The following is a 20,270-nucleotide window of genomic DNA, read 5'->3' on the forward strand; positions in this document are numbered from 1 at the left end:
GTTCTGTTCAACAGTGGCGGCCCTGTGCGGAATAACGCGTATTGTGTTCCCTTAGTGCTGCCAGTGTTAGATTTTATAGTTCTTCGGGTAGTGAAACATTCCTCCTCGCAGTACGTAAAAGCATGAAAAGGCGGTTTATTAGCTGATGAGGGCTAAGGTGGGCCCCTTAGCCCTCGTGAGCTGCAAAAAGGTCCCTGTCCCAAAGCAGCACCTACCGTGACACCTGGGAGAAGCAGCGGTAACGTCAGGGCTGCACCGGCCTCAGAAGCTGCACAGCTTTATACCCAACAGACCTCCCAAGGTTTCTGGGTGGACAGGCCTAGGCCGACAAGGTCTTTGACCCTCAGCAGCAGGGAAGGTGGCCGCTGTCAGTGTGAGGAGGCTGAGGGAACAACATGAGGTACCTTCTGTACCCCTGAAAGGAGGAAAGGGGAGGCAACGCAATGGCCCTTTTGCTTTTTCCACAAACTCCTCCCCTGGCGCCGTGTCTTCCCCCTCCTGCCCTCAGACCATGCTGCGTGACAAACCAGGTTTGGACAAAGCTAGCAGGCGTTGAAGATGGAGACAGTTTTCACGGCCACTGCAGAAAGCCAGTCAAAGGACCTGGTGGGTTGCAGTCCAGGGTCTCCTGATGGTCCCACCGTGCTGGCCCAGCAGCCTTGCGAGGCAGCCGTTAGTACGAGCACTGACCCAGGGGGTGGAGCAAGTTATTTCCTTACCTTGCTATGATCCCTTCCAAAGGAAAGTTGCTGACCATAGCAGGAGACCAAGGGCATTTACTTCAAGGGAGCATACGCCATTCACTATCACTCCACACATAACAATGATTCCAGACAATATTTCCTCCACAATTTTTATTTTAAATTACAAAGGATGTTGCATACATTGATGAATTTGTATCTGAATAGAAGTGCTAGGGATCAAGGGTGACAGAGTAAACAAAGTCAATAGTTTAATTGTGCCTCTTTTCAAAAAAATAAAAACCGCACAACTATTAACCAACATTAAACATTGCAACTCTTAACAGATCATGCTTTTAACAAGGTAAATTTATTTTCTAACAGAGACAAGACTTTCAGTAAGTTTTTCTGAGCTCCAGTTGGAAGTTGATTATAGAATATCAAGGACAGCATTACAATCATGACCCCAAGCATAGGCAGAACAGGATGCCAAGTTTTGTTTAAAATGCTTTTTTTTCTTGCCTGTCAACCACCTATGTCCGCATGTGCCATCAGCCTTAAGAGTTCACCCAACCACAAATACTGAGCAATAAGTTTTACTTGGACATAATATTCTGGGAAGATAGATGATTCAAATCAGAATGTATGAATATCCATCATGATAAGAAAGATAAATAAAATTAAGTGCTACTACGAGGTTCTGTTTCTTAATCAGAAGATTTTGATAGGGCGGAGTGTGCTTTTGCCAATACCAAATCCAATCCAGAAGTTTTCCTTACAGTAGCTAGTTAACTCACCCAAATTTGACTTACACAGATACCCGACTACAAAATATTCTTAACTCACGAAAAACCCTGAACACTGAAGTTTGGAGTTCTATTTTTTTTAGGGGGGGGGGGAAGCGTGGCTTAAAATAGCTCTGGCTCCACGTTTAGCTCCGCAGCTCATTAGAAAGACAATAAATGCATAGTCAGTATTTGCTCTTGTGGAAGTTCATGAATGTCTAAGAGGCTGAGGATTATAATTCAGTGCGCACACACACCTTCTTATCATGCTAGAAGCATTGGGGGGAAAAACATGGCATATTGTGAAATGTAAATTGTAGAAAGATAGAGACATTTTTGTATGCTGCAAAGAAGATATAATCTACAAGTGCCACCTTTCATTAATGACATTTAAGAATCCCAATTTATATTGGGAGATATTAAAGAGTGGTGTTTTCTCAACATACTAATGCCCTTAATACAGTTACAAGAAGAATCAGCCACTGAAGCAGTAACTGTTTGAAATGTACTTCACACGATCCCTGGGGTAAACAAAATAAACCTCAGCTGTGTGCAAGGCTGTGTCAATAAGCCAAGACCACATCTAGCAGCACACTTAACTAGATGATTCCAACTGAAGCCTCCAACTTAAAGAGAAAATAAAATCATGATTAGACGCGTTCTTGAAATTCAGGTCTCAAGGCCAAATACAGATCCTAACATTCACGGTACGTAATTGGGTTATGCCTCAACAGAATTTCAGGAAGACTAGCAAGCACGTTTGAGGAACAGAATTGCATTTGCTATTTCTGCTGAAGGCAACTTGTATACAACCCTTTGAAATTCTCCTGATAAAGCCTTTTAGAGCTTTAAAAAAATAGCTATGTTTAAATGATTTATGGAAAAGCACATCCAGTCTTTATATTTTGTGAATAAGCTAACTGTTTTATTAATGAAGGCAAATACCAGATAAATATTAGGGGGGGATCTTTTTAAAATAAAATCAAAACTGACACCACTGTATTTCAGAAGCGCCTGGTTGCTTCTTTTAGGTTAGTTAAACGACCCTTCATCCATTTTAGTTTTTTTTTTTGTTTGTTTGTTTTTTTTTTAAAAACTTTTTCCTGGCCCTCTTAGTATGGAAAAAAGTCTATCTATAAAGAATTAGGAACTGAACACAGCTGAGCCTGACTCTCACATCAGCTTTACAGCAATGCAACTTCATTAAATCACAATGATTTTAACTGGTATGATAATAAAATCCAGCCCATCCACACGTAAACATAGCTTTAGTAGTAAGTCTCTCCCATCCAAAAAAAGTACTCACCAAGTATCAGTAAATGTGTTCAATAAACCATAAAAGGAAGCGTTAGCAAAAGGGGTTTAGGGCTAAAAAACACCCTTCATGAGCACCCCCACATTTTGCAAGGCTATTCAAAAACTTCCATATAAATACAAAAGGACTACTACTGAGAGAAACTGAAATCAGATCGATCCAGACTTTCTTCAGGATGCTTTTATCAGTTCTGATTCAATTTCAGAAGGGTTAGGTTTGAAGAGTTCAGAGGGAATGAAAAACATTTAGTTCTAGATGTACAAGTAAGGCACAATATAAAGCCACATCATCATCTGTCATGAAGGAAGTAGGAAAGGACGCGACTCATACATGGTACAGCAGAACAAGCAGTCCATCAATTCAAAGTGTGGCACCTAAGTTCAGACTGACGAGATCTCAACAAGAGCAGTTATGACAGCATGCTTTTAATATGGAAACAAATTCTAGAGAATCCAGTGTATCAGAAAAAGGAAGAGCTTTTGTTTGTATTAAATCAAAAATGTATAATTGTTTTTGGATATAGGATTAAAAGTGAACATTCACAATGCCTACACTCAAAAACAAACAAAAAAATCCAGGACTTCATTAAGATCCACATACCATGTATGAACACTGAAAAATCTTTAGAAAATTGTCTTCTCTAAAGATCATCCAAAAATGCATGCCACAATTGCCAAAAAACAGAACATGTACATTTGTTGGTTTTTATACCCTTATAAGATTTTTGTTTGTGATAAGTATACACTAAATGTATATATTTTAATGACACTAGAGGAAGCAGATTGTTACTGGCATTAAAGTACAACCATTTCTAGACGGTTTAAATGCCACAGAGTCCCCTGGTTAAAATGTAAAGCTGCACAGCTTGCCTATGTCACCTTTATGATAAAGTTAAACCAGCAAAAGGTCTTATCTTTACTCTACATTTTACTGCCAGGTTTTATTTATATCAAGTATCGCTGCAGCATTCTGACCAGCCCAGAGTTAGCAGCAAGTGGCAGGAATCATATAAAACGCAGTTTCTTTTTTTTTTTTTTTTTAAACAAAGTGCTTTTCTAAGATATACATACATATAAATAGGTACAAAATAAAGTGTCAACATTAAAAAGCTCAACTATTTAAAAGCTTTAACTTAAAATAATACATAGAAAACACTGAAATGCAAGGGTATGGAATTCACTAAAGATTCAAAGTCTACTTTGAAATGCTAGACCAAAATCATATTCTGGTTTTCAGACAAAATTAAAAAGCTATAAAGTTATATTTGCCCAGTATTTCTGAGCAGTAAAAAAGGGGCTTTTTAATACCTTGTCAGTTTAATTTGTCACAGAAGTTTTTACCTGATTGCAAAACTGCTCGCTTAATGTTTAGAAACGCTGCCTTGTTTACACAGTTTGGATATAGCATAAGGACCGCTCGTATCTGAGCACTGTGTGAACACCATTCATCAGAAAGGAACAAGAGTATTCAAATCTTGGTACAGCCATGGCCTTAACTTCACAAGAGACATTCTTTGTCGGGGTTTTATGGGCCGTATGCATCTCTGGAATAACTGCAACATCGGCAATAATTACAATAGGAATACATCTGACCCACTGTGTAAAGCAGCAGCCGACTCTCACCTCACCCTAATAACAACAACAAAAACACCTGAAACAAAACCACCCACATTCCACTCAGATTTTGCAAGTCTTAAGTGGATTTACGAAGTTTCGCCTAAATTGCCCTGGGTATTTGTTCAGTCTCTTGTAGGAAAGACTTTCTGTACAGCTCGGTAGTGGTATTTTGGCCTCCTCCTCCCTTTTGAGTCTTCCAAAAATATTTAGATACAAAGTAAGCTGTGTGCACACTCACAAGTACGTGGCAGTACTGCCACCTTCATTCGCCACTCTTACTGCACTGTTACCGATTCAGACTTTTTTTTATAGTACAAGCTTGGATATAAAAATAATCTACTTACAAACAAAAAGGAATCACAGTACAAACAAACTTAGACAAACTAGAAATGAAGTGGAGAAATTCCCCAAAGGGACTGGGGAGAAAGCCTTCATGGACTTTTGCATTTTTTTTCAGCAGCTACATTTGAAAATATTTGGTATTTCTATTTTCAGTAAACAGTGTTTTGTCATCTTTAAATAGGGAGAGAAAGAACAGGGAGGAAAAGGGGGGGGTCCATGAAACCAGAGAATGATCTTGCTTTGAGATAAAGGACTTTCTCATCAAAGGCTAAAGCTTTTAATCTGTACGTTAACACTGACTACAAAGCCAACTCTTATTAGCAGAAGAGCAAATAAGAACTGTGTGTTAATATTCCTCAATCATAGAAACTACTGAATTAACAAGAATAAGTCACATATAAGTTCGAAGAAGCTAGTTTCGAAATACCTGTACAAAAATATAAAAGTCTATAAATTTTTTTTTTGTTTTGTTTGAAGCCTGTGTTGATCCTTGGAAACATCACATGCATAATAATACATCAACTGGAAAAGTGGCAACTAAGGAATTAGATATTTGTAGCTCTTTTTTCTCTTTACATATATACACATTACAATAAAAATAATTTTATTTTGGTTGTTTGGTGGAAGTATACTACAACAAACTAAATATTTTTTTTAAATTCTCAAAGTTGAAAACTATTTTACCAATAGCTTACTAAAATCCAAATATATTAAAATCTCCTCCTACAGTAAGTGCAGAGAAAAAAGATTTAAAGACTCCGAGACGGCCACCAACTTATCTACCATGGAAGCGAACTACAAGAACAGCAAAATAATATTGTTATGTATGAATGCTCCTTCTGTAGATAATTGGACCCAAACAAAAAAATTCACAGTTCAGTAAGATCCCTAACCCTGACCTTTAATTTTTTTTCTTTTTTCATTTGTTTTTACATTCAGTACAGTATCATATAAGCTGTGCAAAACTTTACTTAGACTGGCAGTTCGCCATATCAGTTGCATTTGTCTTTGGTACAAAAATAAACAATCGCATTAATGTGCAAGTATTTGTTTTCTTCCGGCCAAAGTACCGAAATTGAGTTTTCTAGAGCCATCTTTTATACAATACATAGACTCTGTGGCATATATCTACATTTTCAACATATTCCTATATACATTCAAAAATTTTAAGAGCTGGAACAAATACATTAAAACCTATAATCTTACCATCTATACATCTTGGTTTTTCCCCTCAGGGTTTTCTTCATACAAGACTTTACCAGCTTATACTGATAGCTCTCCCCCCAAAATACAAGGCACAAAGAATATGCTTTTTTTCTCTTGCTTGCACAGACATTTACATACTATATTAAGCTCAGAAAATTAAAGTCTTATATGGCACACTAGCTCTAATGCCATGTGTGCTATGTACAAGTTAATGGTTGCAAAGAAAGCTTACTGTTTTTCAAGAAGAACAAAAGAAAATCCAATTATTTAAAAACAAAAACAAAAAACTCCCTAAATTGACAGTTTTACCAAAAAAACGCTTCCTCTTATTTTACTTGGAGCATAAACCTGTCACAACGTCTGGCATATGCTAAAAATTTTTACTAGCAAAACCATGTTTTTGCTTCTAAAATAAAAGCGATATATTCTGGTCCTAGAGAACTTAATTTTAAAAAGAATCCTCATCTCTCTATTTAAGCTTAAAGCAGCTTTGAAGCTATCTGGTTTATGCTCCAAAAATGCTGTTAAGCATTTTATATCATGCTTTGATTTGTTTTACTACAGTGTTATTTAAAAACAATGAAACCTAATTGTAAGTGCTTACATAATGCTAAACTGACATGCAGACCAGAATGCAATTTACAATGAAGTACTTGACAACACAGGTAGAATCTGACCAATGAGAACAGCTGAAGTCATGTCTTAAACTTTTGACATTGGTATTCGTAGCCCTACAAGGCCACCGGTGGGGTCTCCTTCTGCAGTCTTCTCTAAAACTTGATTCACAAATTCTGATGTCTGTCCGGCTACAGGTAGTCCTAAAAAGGGAGGGTGAGAAAACGTGCTGTAAGGTTACTGTTCATTGCACGTATTTGTACATTCCTGTAAGTAATACAAAGCCAGTGAACACTTTGGTTAGTAACCAACCAAAAGGCATAGACAACTGAAATTAGGAAGCACTTCTTTCTTTGCTCTATTCCAGAAATTGCTTGCAATCTAACGTATCATAGATTATATGTCTCTTCACACACATGCAAATACATTAAGTTTACTGCTTACCAAGAGTGTCTTTAATAAGTACGTTCAACTTTTGTTCCATGTTGACTCCTCTATCATCTTTAGGTACCTGCACCCGATTAACTATTTCTTGTTTAATGGAGTTGATCACAAACAGTAAATTATCTGCAAAGAAAAAAAACCCGGTTTAGATTTACAACACATTCCCCCCGGAGCAAGAGAGATCCACAGTTGTCCACACACTGTTATCTGTAAGTGTCAAAGGTGTCACATCACACTTACTGTAAAATTAAGATGTAATAGTTTACATCTGTAAACATATTTTCAAAAATTTTTACATTACGTGCATACGTTTACATAATTTACATCTGTAAAGTAGCTCAACACTGCAGGTAACCCAACTTACGTACACTTTATGGAGTGGACTGTTTTTGTACCAACAAAATTGTTGGGTTTGTACCAACTCTGTTTTCTCTATAAACTACCAGGTATGACCCAGGTTACATGATGGTGCAAAACACAGACTTGTCTGAACAATAGAAAAATTAAGATGTGAAGAGTTGTATTTACCATATTCCGTGTTGAGACCCCAGAGTTTTACTTTATTGGCTTCATACTGGGCTTTCTTTTTTAGTCTACAAGCCCTATAGTAAGAAGAGGGGAAGAATTAGAACACTAACAAAAATTCCAGAATACTAAGAGCATCTGTTTGTTTGCCACATGAACTTATCAACCAGTACTCCCAGAGCTGTGACGTACAAAATCATCTATCTACTCGCTCACCTTTGCTGAAAGCACTCTGCTACCTATATTTCCTCACAATTCACATTTACGGATTTTATCACTGTATCAATCATTTGCCCTGCAGCTAAGTAAGCCAGCTTCCAGTGGAAATACATCATTATCTAGGGAACAGGCAAACTACAACTCCAAAGTGCCAGTTGCCCTGCCTTTTGATAAACTGGTAATTAGCCCATTGCAGAAGCAGGATCTCGAGGCAAAAATTAGTTAGATCTTAATCGTACAGTGGTAGTAATCCAAATTTACTCATCCGTGTAGCGTTATCAAATATATACCTGGAAGCCAGCTTGTTCTTTTCTTTTCTTGACCTCGGTCTGGCAGTTAAGGGAAGTTCACTGACTGGCGTCAGGTCACTGATCACCTTATTCAGCTTCCTCAGTTCATTACCAATCTGCAGAAGTTTTCTGGGGTTGGGAGTCAGGTCTTCTACATCAGTCCTCCGTGACTTCTTTGCTGCATATTTTCCTGTTTTAAATATGCAGACAATTGGGTTGGGAAGTGACACAATACGTACACAAACCTGCGAAAAAACATTCTTAAATATGTATTTTTTTGGGTGCAGTTCCTTTGTTCATTACAAGAGAATGGACTGGAATCATGCGATCCCTATGGCCTTTCACAATAGAAAGAGCACTTCCACGCTGCTTTGTACAATTCATATTATACCCAGATCAGACAAGAGCAAATACTGCTGGACAGGCTACTGGATGTGACAGACAGTATATACACAACTGTGCTGAAAAATGTATGTCACAAGTTCAAACCCAGTTGTTTTGCCCCAACTCTAACTTGCTGACTCATGCGTTCAGCCAATATATCCTCTTGCACACTCAAGTTGATTAAATTCCTAAATAACCTTATTGCTGAAGTTCTGTATTAAGAAACAGTATTGAGTCCTGGTACTGAAACAATCTTCAGTGACACTAAGCTTAAATGATCCACAAAAAGGCTAGTCAACCCCTTTTATATGTATTTGACGCTACTTAAGGTCTGGTTTTCCTGAGGAAATACCTGCTCCAGAAATATTTACTAGAAAGCTGATAATTTATCTGAGGTAGTAGATGACTGTGGTACATGTCTGTATGTGAAAATAAAAAAATCCTGCATGTGTTATATTCTGTAGCTTCTGGATGTTAAGTAGTATTTGATCCTACAAATCCCTTGCGTATGCACCTGACTTAAAGGTCACTTGCTCCTCCAAGCGTCTAGTGGGACTGAGTCCTCAAGGCACGTTTGGTTATTTGTTAATAACAAGTATAGATATAAGCCTTCATAAGAAGGAGCAGTGTTAGGGACTTTAGGTACTGATATTTCACTACAAGATAAATAAGCATATAAAAAATAAAGATATTAAAAAAAAAAAGTTGTATTCCCTGAATAAATCTACAAGTAACAACAATAAAACAATCTTCTGGTTTAACAGAAGGTAAACTGCCATGTTAAAGATAGTAATTTTCAACTGTAAGGGAACATTAACATTACAACCAGGGAAGCTGGTTTCATTTTCTCCTTCAAAGCCAAAATCAAATGGAGCAGCCTACCAAAGAGGTCCTGTAACAAAAGAACAAACATTACCCCTAAGAGTGGTTTGTTCTGGGTGATGTTAGTCATGCGTGTGGTACAGCAAATCGCTAATCAAAAAGTTACAGGAATAAAACACAGTTATTAGACCAATTGGTTTAAGTTTCTAAGAGGGTATTTTAAAGAAAGAGTTTGTTCACAGAAGAGTAACTGCTTCACTGTGCTGCATTCACATAGGTGGGAGAAACAAGTAAGGAGGAGCAAAAAGAGACAGTTACTCCTTATTGCTCGTCCTTTAGTTCACACTGCAGTTAACGTGAACTTTGCATCTCAGATCACTTCCAGCTTACTTCTAACACAAGCAAGACTGAAACTAACAGCTACAAGGAGCAAGTATCAGCCAAGTGACCCATCCAATATGTTTACAGCATCGCACTGAGAAAATGTCAAACTCTTGGGGTTTCCACTGAAAGCCCTTGGAAGTTACAACTCTCAATTCATCCACCTTCCTCTGGAAGATACCACACTGAAAGTTACTACTGTATGTTCACTGTGCCCTCCTTGGACACTGTGCAGAACTCTGCTAATTGAGCAACAGACTTGCAGTGTTTTAACCATTTATTTTCATGGCCAAACCACAACTTCTTAGCACTTGCTAGTATGGGAGTTTGGCTATTGAAGGTGTCAGAACGAAAGACATTCACTTGTAACTAGGAGTCTATTCTCACCATGATGGAGACCATTCTTCTGATACATGTTACTTGGTAACGTATCTCGATTCCACTCGGATGGCCTCAGCATTCTTTCTTGCTGTGATGGTGTTAGTTGCTCGCTGTACTCCCAGAAGTATCTTCGCTTGCCTCTTTTCCGAGAGGATATTGCAGTCATTTCTTTTAAATCCTCCACAGAATCATTTTCATACCCTAAAAGGATGCATTGCATTGTTTATATAATGTTGACAAAACCATTTCTAGCCCTTTAACGGTGGACTGAGTATTCAAGTCAAGAGCGAAACCACAGACGAGGCCTGTTTTACATTATCTAATAGACTTGGTTTTCAGCATCAGCTACTACTGGGTACTTGCCTTAAATCCAGGGACAGACACTGCACCAGTGATGGTGCTTCATTAGTTGAAAAGAGACAAATTATTTATGCATTGAAAGCCCCTTTATGTTCTCTGACCCCTTAGGCTCTATTGCTCTTCTCCCCCACAATCCCACCACTGCAGAGTACAGACAACAGCTGTTGGAGGGTGTTCTGCCATCCTTACAATTTTCTCCATGAATTTGCAGGAACATAATCCTAACTCGCCTCCACATTTTAATTAATCTCTAATCAAAAAGCGTGGAAAGAGCAGCAGATAATAAAGATGGATTAGTAAAACACTAATAAAGAAAGCAAAATTATTCAGTCATAGAATATTCTGAGTTGGAAGGGACCCATTAGGATCACTGAGTCCAACTCCTGCTCTTCCCTGAGTTTGAATACCTTCAGGAAATAAATCAAACCACCCATCTCTATTAGACTAGAGGAAGGGGGCTCTGTTATCAGGACAATGACTGAAAGCCCGTAAGAAAAGACCATCTAAATTGAAGGGATCTGGACACAAGCTGTGCAATCTCTTCCTCACCTCTTTAGTGGGATGAAGAGAAATGTTCCACAGTAAGGCTAACACAGTATTTTAGAGGTATATTACAATGCACTTGATACGATGAACTGTTCGTGAAGTACATAGAAACTGTAATGCCACTATCCACATGGCATAAATATTTATACCATAATTACGGAAACACAAACCACAGTTTTTAAAATCCTACGTATGCTTTAGAAAATAAAGACAACCTATACTAAGGTTAAAAAAACCCAAACTACTGCATCGCCTTTTGTACTAAAATGCTATATAATAGTTTACATTTACTTAAAAAAGAATGCATTTCAAAACATCACATACACTGATGAAGCTTAAAGAAAAGCCTACCACTGAACGGACTGTAAGCTTAACAAGCTTTGACCCCATATGCTTGAGCTTTGCTTCATCTTTTAACAGTAGCACAAAGAACACTTTCTTCTTTTTAAAACAGTCCATTCAATTAGTCTGTTTGCACTTGAAAAACCAGTTGAAAGATGAAAAACAAACTTTCTTGCTCTGGTCTGACTCTCAACTCATAACCCAAAGTAGGAATAAAAGTTAGGTGCACAGAAGGATGAAATAATTTCTAAAGTTCTGTTTCTAATAATTTCATCAACTCATTTCCTTTGATTCTCTAGTTTATTAAGACGACAGTATTTTAAAGGCAAATCAAACAATGAAACATGCTTTATAAAACATTTTTTCATGTATAGCCAAAATGATTATGACAATTTACATTAAATACAGTTTCAAATACCATAAATATTTTTAACCGTACTTCCATTTTACCCAAATGCTGTTTGACATAAGTATCAAAATACTCTTAAAAACCCCACTTACTTTCCACTTGAAAAAACATGTCAAGCTATGTAACTCATTATATAGATACGTATAAATTTAGCCCATCTTCATAACACAGAATTAAGCCAACCGATGAAAACAAATCTCTTTAAGAGCCGATGTGTACAAATGTACAACAAGGTTAAAATCAAGACTTCCTGTTTGCTTATTTAAACTATAATTAAGTTAGCAACTTAAATTATATTGACTTAATGCATCCTGCCTTGCAACTCTAACATTGACCTGCTATCATTTTAAAGTTACGTAGAATAATCTAGTGCACAATGTCCTAACCTAGTCCGTAACATACAGGAATGCAACAAATCTGTTTAGCTTTTCTGCACTGTATTCATCCTCCTTGAATTCTGCTCTTCACAAAGATCATACAGCAGTCTCACTTTCTTTGGCGGGCTTCTACGAAATCTGAAAGGCTTCTTGTATTTGCCTTTCAAGCCCTTTGCAAGTTCCTCCTAAAAATCTTTGTTCACATCCCTTACTATGGTTTTAGGTTTAAATTCACCTGGGTTAAATTAAGTAAAACAGAGAACAGGATAGACATGACTTCTGCATCTTGCCAGATTAAAAGCAAAAATAGCCCCACCAAAACAAAACCAGAAGAACCCTTTTCTCTACCATTTAAGCATACTTCTGTCAAACCATTTATGAGTCTTTTTCCCCCAGCTGATGGTCCAGGTGCTCAAAATAGATGAAATGCAACTTATTTAAACAATCTCCATGTCTCTACAAGCACTTTTCCCTTTCAGCTATTTCTTCTCCAGTGCTACTGCAAACTGAATCAATTGTTGCATTTCTGGTATCTCTTGACTACTTGATGGGAGAAGCAGTCATTTACAAATATTTCTATTAAATGACATAGGTACAATATACTAGTAATGGCAAAAAAAGTTTAAGTGCTAGAAAAGGCCTGGGCTGATAATTCCTATAATAAATTACCTTTGCAGGTGACCAGAATCGCTAAATCTGTATCATGGTGATAATAAAATCATTGTTGCCCAAATTTGCCTGACAGCCAGTCACATTTTTAGTTATTTCTCCAAGTTCCTGAAGCTCGCTATATCTAAGTATTTCCTCAGACAACACAAACACTTTAAGAAAGCATTTCACGCACTCCAAAAACATACATGAAGAAGAATAAACAAAAGCAAACTGTGTATAAAATACATTAGGGGGTCAGCAATAATTAATAAGTTTTTGTCCTTTCAGTAAATTACATCTTCACTCTATCAACTGATTGTGGTTTCAGTACTATGGAAGGTTAAATCTTCCTGTCCCATGCCTATTTTTAGAAACTTCATCCATAGTATTTACCTTTACCCTAAAAGATAAAAAAGCAACACAAAGTACAAGAGTGACATAATTAAAATACCTGGAGACATTACCTTCTAATATAATCAAAACATACGGTGAAACTTTTAATATCACCATACTTGAGGTGAATGGCTTCATTAATTTAAAGTTCTAGCAAGCTTGTATAAGCCAAGTTCCTCAGTTACGGTACTGCATGACGTAGTTGTATTTAGAAGGCAAGAGTGATTGCTTGTCAGTAAAATTTGAACAAACAGCAAATAGTCAATGTAACTCCACGAACTGAAATCCCAGCATTTTAATACGACATCTCTTTTTCAGGGTTACCAGGCTTTCTGTGCAACATGCCTCCGTGGGCTGCAAAGCACCGTGCAGTACAGCAATCGTTACAGAGCTGTAATAGCTACTCAAAGCCCCAGAAAATACAGGGAGTTCAATTCAGAAGGGAGGAAGAGGTTTTAAAATGCTAACAAAAAAATGTGTTATGTACATGTAAAGGTAACATAAAGGGCATAATGCTTAACAAGTTTAATGCCAACTCAGGAAATCTACTGAGAAAATAATTTAGTCTGAGAGTTCATTATGACAAACACTGACAAGCTTTAGAGAAGCTGCTGTGTTTAAAAAGGCAAAATTTCAGCTGCTTTCCCACCCAAAGTTACATTTTGCCAAATGTCTGAATACTTTAATTCTTATACTCTACTACAAAGCCTTTATAAAATGTGAATATTATAACACTTTCTACAATGAAGCTAATACTTGGTTACAGTCCTGTCCCTTTCCCTTCAGATTTTATTTTTACACAACGTTACCGCTTTGTTACCTTCTAGGTGAAGGTTAGCTCTTATTTCTGTTGTTAGGGCTCCATTTCTACATGCAGAAGAGAGGAATTCAGTATCCTTTGAAGACCCACTAAGAGTTACTGCTGAAAACCACCAAGAAATGGTTCTATTAGTTTCAGTGGCAGGTATTCTTTGGATTCTGTGGATAACTGTACCTACAGTAGGACTTAAGTAATTACGAAATTATTTCACTCGGGCTATGATTTCATACCAGCTATCAAGAGATACAACTCTGGATAAATTCAAAGTAGCAACCTACTGAAACACTAGAAAGCTCTGCACATCCTATCATCAAGCCACGAAAAAAGAAGACAGCAATTGCAGTTAGTTGCTCTACAACCTTAGGCTACAAGCTAGGTTTTCTGTATTCTCTATTATTATTTTTGTTGCACGACCACAGTTTATGCAGTTTTTCTCGAAACAGGGCAATAGAGACCTTGTATAGTTTTCATTAATTACATTTTGCAAAGCGCTTAGAAAATCTGGGATGAAAGTTCATAATTTAAGATCAGTGTTGCTCATCTGTAACTATAAAGCATTCAAAAGCATTCCTTCCCACTTGGCAGACAAATCCATTAACCTCCACGTTAACAAAGCCCAACATTGCTGGTACCTGGTTCTGAGAAAGTATCACTGATGTCGTCATCTTTATCATCCTCGTAATCTTCTTCCTCATCATCGTTTTCAGACAGCTCGTGCTCACTGCCGAATCCTTCATCATGGTCCTCATCTTCAATATCGTCCTCGTCATCCTCATCTTCCTCAGGGTCTCCTTTGGCTGACTGTTCACCCAAACTGTCTGTTACAAAAAGAGAATAGTTGTGCTCTTCTTTCTTCTGTGAAGAATCTGACACTGACGTGCTGGCAGAAAGACTGCTCTCCCCCACAATAAGCCCTGTGGTTTCCTGGGGTGGACTGAGGAGCAGTTCTTGAGTCTCTTTAAAAGGCAAAATAGGAGGCGTACTGTGACTATGCGGGGACTCTATTCCTTTTCTCTCTTGTCTCTTTGCTACAGCACCACAATAGCAGGTGTTTTCCTTTGCTGCATCAGCATGTGCCTGGCTCAGCACTGGTCTGCTCTGTGGTAAAGGATTGATCTTTACTTTTGCCTTTTTAACATAGTCTTTACATTCAACATGAATGTTCACCTTTTCATTATTGTACACATTGGTCTTCACCATGATTTGTGTACTGGAAGCAGGCTGAGTTGCAGGTTTGCTTGCCTTCTGAACACAGTCCGACAAAGGTGCCTCAGCCTGAACGTTCTTGGAGGAACAGACTGGGGCTGCTGCTCTGGTTGTAATTTTTTTGCCAGGTAACAAAGAATTTAAAGGGTTTTGTTTTACACTAAAGAGCAAATCGGGGTAGTAGAGTGAATCAGAAACAGGCTGGGAGTCCTCACTGTTAAGCTGAGCCAGTGTTGGTGTTTTGCTTATCACCTCTTCATCTTGGTATGGGCTTGAAAAGTCATCAAGGCCCAGGTAATCCACCTCTTTTGTTCCCCAGATGTCACAGCTGGTTAATTTAGTGTACTTAGTTAAGTCTTCACAGTAGGTGTCCCACTGCTCCCACTTTGAGGTGAGAGCAGCTTCTTTGTCCAGGATATCCGTAAAAGACTCCAAGTTCTCAAGGTCTTTGCAGTCCTCCATTGAAAGTAAGTTGTCTCTGGAGCTTTGCTGATAGTCCATTTCTCTGTCCTGTGCATAATAAGACAAGTTAAAAATTAATACCAAAAAAGTATCAATCATCTCTGTCCTCTATTTAATCTAGTATGGTGAGCTTAATTCCAGTGACATGTAAGAGAGTGGTAACATATGAAGATAACCTCAACTTCCAACTACAACCCTCTTTTGAGGGTCAGAATGAAGTCCAGCTTCCATGCTTCAGCAGCAGATCCTTCTGAAGAGATTGCTAAAGGTACAAGTCAAATGCCGCTGGATTCTTTTTCTGCTATTGCAAATTCATCTGGTCATCAGGAACTAGACTAGTACCAATATCCATGTATTTAAAATATGAAAGACATCACAGGCAAGCTGTTCTAGTCTCTATTAACCTAGGTCAATCTTTGCTGTGTGCTTAACAGAATATGCTCAAGTTTACCAGTCCCTGGAAAACCTCGTTCTAACATGATCAATTAACGACTATGAGCTACCTTTCTCCTTTGATGCGGGGCGGGGCAAGGGGGAGGGGGGGGAAGAATGCTAGTGGAAGTAGCTCATGAGTCAACTTTTATTTGGCTTCCCCTGCATTCACAGCTTGGGTGATGTGGCATAAAGCTGCTCTTGCAGAAAAGATTGTAAGGAAGAGTCTCAAGCACCATTACATAATGTCAACACAGCTCTATTTGAGACTTGTATATCAAGCCTCTCCTGATAGCCAGCTTTAACAAGCGGCTATTGAGGAAACATCATATTTGCTGGACAAGCAGTTAGGCTCTTGCCCAATCAGTAGCTAGCAGTAACGAATCTTCTAGCATTCTTGAGCAAATACCCCTTTATTACTACACAAACTCAGGGTATTAGTCAAGGCGAGGAAGTTACGTACACACACAGAAATATGACCTACCAGTTCATACATGAAGTCTGGATCTGAACTGCTTGCCAAGAGATCCGTGCTCATCAGAGTCTGCTCTGAAAACACATGGCTCCGAAAGGCATCCCCAAAAGGAGGGTCCATTCCACTCACACTGGGCTACAAAAAAATTGATACTGACATTTGAAGTATGCTATAAAAAGGCTTATTCTTTTCTTCAACAAAACATGAAGAGAATTGCCATTTCATCCAACTCTGAACTTGTGCTATACCTGCATCTGAAAGGTTTTTACCTACACAGATAAGCATGTCATTTCTCAGAGCAAGAGAATGCTTTAAGAGCAGCTAACAAGATGCAGCTCTTTAATCAAAGGACACATTTGTATTCATCATATAGCTGCAAGAGCATTGCTCGTTCATTCTTTTTTGTTGGTTTGAAATTCTCATGTGTTTGCCAAGTTTAGGGATATGTTAGCATTTGTAGAAGAGGGGAGCGAGTACTGGCAAGATCTGTGAGTATCAACAGGCACTACATGCTAGCAGGGCCTTCACCCTAATACAAACTGTTCTGTACTAAAGCAGTGTTGACTGTTTTTAGAACCATTAGAACTCATAAAACTTTCACCTGAGATTGTAACAAAAGCAAAATTTACTACAACTAAATCAAAAGCATTCTATCTCTTGAGAACGAAGTGTAACTTTCCAAAAAAACATTATGCAGGATGACTGGGCATGCGGGGAACAGGCAGCAAGGCTTTCTGCTACATTTAATTCCAGACCTCTATTTCTCTTCTAGACACACTCGCCCTGAGGGTTGGGAAAGGAGAAGCACTGTACTGCTGAAAGTCATTCAGTGTGAATCACTGCAGTAATAAAAGGCTGCTCTCCAGGCATCCACCCTCATCAAGACGACAACTTTGCTGAATCTTGCTGTGTGAACAAATACAGTACACCAAAAACAGCAACATAACTTCCACCATAGACACTACTGGGACCCTAAAAAATATACACTATTTAATCTCTTATAACTTCTCCCTGCTAATGCCAGTCAAATTTGCTCATAGACTTTTCTTTTTTTTAAGTAAGGAAGCAAAATTATTTACAGAAGCAAATAAAATCATAACAGACTTACCTGAGGCATTTCCAAGCCCAGATTCCCCAAATCCAATTCCAAACTTCTTGTTTTATTCACTTGTAGATTCCTTTCCAGCTTTACTTCAGTCTCAGTGAGTTTACACAATCCATGCAATGAAATTTTTCTTTAGGATAAGATGGAGCTCTTCTATTTGTAGACTTCTGTGTAGAATAAAGACAGCAAACCCCCCAGGAGGTAAGTAATCCTCCACCAAAAAGGTAGTGCTTAAAAAACAGCCAAAGTGAAATAAAGTCAAAAATTTCCCCTGAAAAGTGATTATTCCTCATGCTGGAATGTATAGCAATTTTCTTCCCCTGCCATCTTTCATCGAATGAAAAGCCACAGATGCTACGGAACAGAGTTCCTGCAAAAACCTTTTTGGCTGAGTTACATTTTGTTGCCTTTTTTCCTCACTACCGAGACCACGAGCTCTATAAGAAAAGCCTGCCTAATTGGATGACTAGCATACTGCTGGGTATACAAGAGAGACACAATCTTTATGACTAATGTAACATAGCAAATAAACTCTAAAAATGTCTCAGGCAAACGTCTCAAAATACTAATTTCAGAATAGGCAGTAATACTGTTTCAGTGATTATCTCCTCCTTTTCTTAAGAGATTAATCCATCCAGCATCAGGTAAGATTATATCAATCATTCATATAGCAACATCTAGTGGTAGAGGGATTACAGCAAGCATGCTCACCATCCAGCAGCAGAGCAAGGGAAGAGACAGACTTCCCCAACAGAACAAATTAAAAATTGTGCCAAATTCAGAGCTGCCTAATAAAATACCTTCTCTATTAATTTCAAGGAAGGCACATGTTGAAATTAGTCAAATTTATCTATTAGTAATTTTACCAGTTTAGTAGTTTCTATAGACCCGCTGCTACTTCAGATGTGTATCTAAAGACTGTTCCGAGCCTCATACCCTGCTTAATCCTGCATTTTTTAACAACGTAAGGAAAAACTGAACTGTAGAAAAGCAAGCACCTTAGCACAAACATCAGTAACTGTATCTACACTAAAAGTATGACAAAAGACTCATGAAATAAATAACAGGAAGTAAAAAAGAACAACGTTGTATCAAAAACAATAATAAAATCATCCATGGTATCAAACCTTAGTATCTAATATAACTACATTGTCTTCAAGGATGCTCCTTTCTTACTGTCTTGCTTGCCTGCAAGATCCCTACCCTTTAAAGTCTCTTTAACAAAAAGCAGCATTAGAGGAGCATAATCAAAAAACGGAACCATCATACTTGTACAGTTTTTCAGCATTATCAGTTAAAATATATTTGTTTCTCTGAGCAGAATTCTCCACTCAGCATTGCTCCTAAGTCAGACTTCAGTGCAATCTGCTCAGGCTATGTTTATTCTCTTGTTTTTGAAAAACAAATAGTAAAGTAAAAGTGTTCTCCTACAGCGGAGCTATGCTCAGAACCCTCCTCCTACCGGCACATGACAGCATCCCCGTGATTATTCCTACTTTCAGGTAGTATCCCAGCTATTTTGTTATATTCAGCATATATACCATCAGACTGTGGTAAAAACAGACACTATGCAAAAAAGTCTTTACTTATCAAAACATACTGCTTTTTATATAGCAGCTAGAATATAAAGAACAACAATTACAAGTCCAGTTATACGCAAGTTCTCAGTAAAACCATGCTACCACTGCCAAAGCAAGCCATTCCTTGTAGGACCCTGTGTCAAATAAGAGCCAGTTCCTTCTGAGAAAATTTTCCTTCTGCTCTAAAACTTCCAGGGAACTCTTTTTACTTATCTTAAAGTGACATTTAAAGTCAAGTTTGTGTCCCAGGGCAACGTGCCTCAACAACCCCCGTCACCCTTCACCCAGCAAAGGCCACACCGCAGCAGAACTAGTCCTGCCTATGCTGTTAAAGTGGCACAAACGACCAATTCACTTTTCAACCTGGCCTGATCTAGGAGAAAGGGCCTGTTCTTTAAAACGAATAAATGTTCTCATACACAACGAAAGAGGCAAGAAGGATATCATCTTCAATACCAATCTATACCCGAGTAGTATCTTACTTTCTTTCCATACAGAGTGGCAGAGATTGATGTCTTTTTCAACAGAACATCGGATTAATACTTTGACGTCAACACCAGAACACCACCACGACCATCTGCATTCACATGGGAGACTGTCAAAGTTCTGCCACTGCATGATACAAAGGGGAAAAAAAGGAGACATTTGCTGCTTTTTTTTTTACCGGTTTTTCTTTGTTATGTTTTTGTTAGAACACGTACCTCAAGCCATTCCACTGTCTTTCACACATGACTATGAAAGGGCGGTGAAACTTAATCTGTACTGACACTGATTTCAGTAACAACTGACCAATGCTTCCAAGTGTCGGGACCAGGGAGCTTTTGGATCATTTACAAATCCTCAAGACAGACATTAAACGTTCAAAATACTTGTACTATCTCTAAGACTGGAGTAATCTTTCAGCTATAAACTTATAGCACCATTTAAGAATGACAGTGTAGGTCCTCCCAAGTCAAAGCAGTATATCACCTAATCTGATCGTTCCCCTAATTCTCTTTATATTTAATTCTTGACATTTTACAATATTAATATTTAAATGTGATTTGAATCCCATTAGGATCTATTCAAGTATTCTACAACATAAGATTTTTCTTGGTAGCTCTATGG

At 38.0% G+C, this 20,270-nt stretch overlaps 1 protein-coding gene across 3 annotated transcripts; it reads right to left on the reverse strand.

Moving 5' to 3' along the window:
- Positions 1 to 1,568: 1,568 nt before the first annotated feature.
- Positions 1,569 to 17,789, reverse strand: CREBRF (CREB3 regulatory factor). 3 transcript variants are annotated; one of them, XM_009318479.1, is made up of 10 exons: positions 17,587 to 17,789; positions 16,488 to 16,613; positions 14,887 to 15,619; positions 14,536 to 14,721; positions 13,904 to 14,005; positions 10,012 to 10,206; positions 8,038 to 8,227; positions 7,532 to 7,605; positions 7,004 to 7,126; positions 1,569 to 6,762 (listed from the first exon to the last, which is right to left on the reverse strand). In XM_009318479.1, exons 1-10 carry the CDS (start codon positions 17,593 to 17,595, stop codon positions 6,647 to 6,649), a joined length of 1,854 nt encoding a protein of 617 aa, XP_009316754.1. In that variant the 5' UTR covers positions 17,596 to 17,789; the 3' UTR covers positions 1,569 to 6,646. The 3 variants fall into 3 exon arrangements, with proteins under 3 accessions (XP_009316754.1, XP_009316752.1, XP_009316753.1); XM_009318477.1 differs by having other exon boundaries at positions 14,536 to 15,619; XM_009318478.1 differs by lacking the exon at positions 13,904 to 14,005 and having other exon boundaries at positions 14,536 to 15,619.
- Positions 17,790 to 20,270: the final 2,481 nt, after the last annotated feature.

This window comes from Pygoscelis adeliae, unplaced genomic scaffold, assembly GCF_000699105.1.
Source record: "Pygoscelis adeliae isolate BGI_AS28 unplaced genomic scaffold, ASM69910v1 Scaffold42, whole genome shotgun sequence".
Lineage (NCBI taxonomy): Eukaryota > Metazoa > Chordata > Aves > Sphenisciformes > Spheniscidae > Pygoscelis > Pygoscelis adeliae.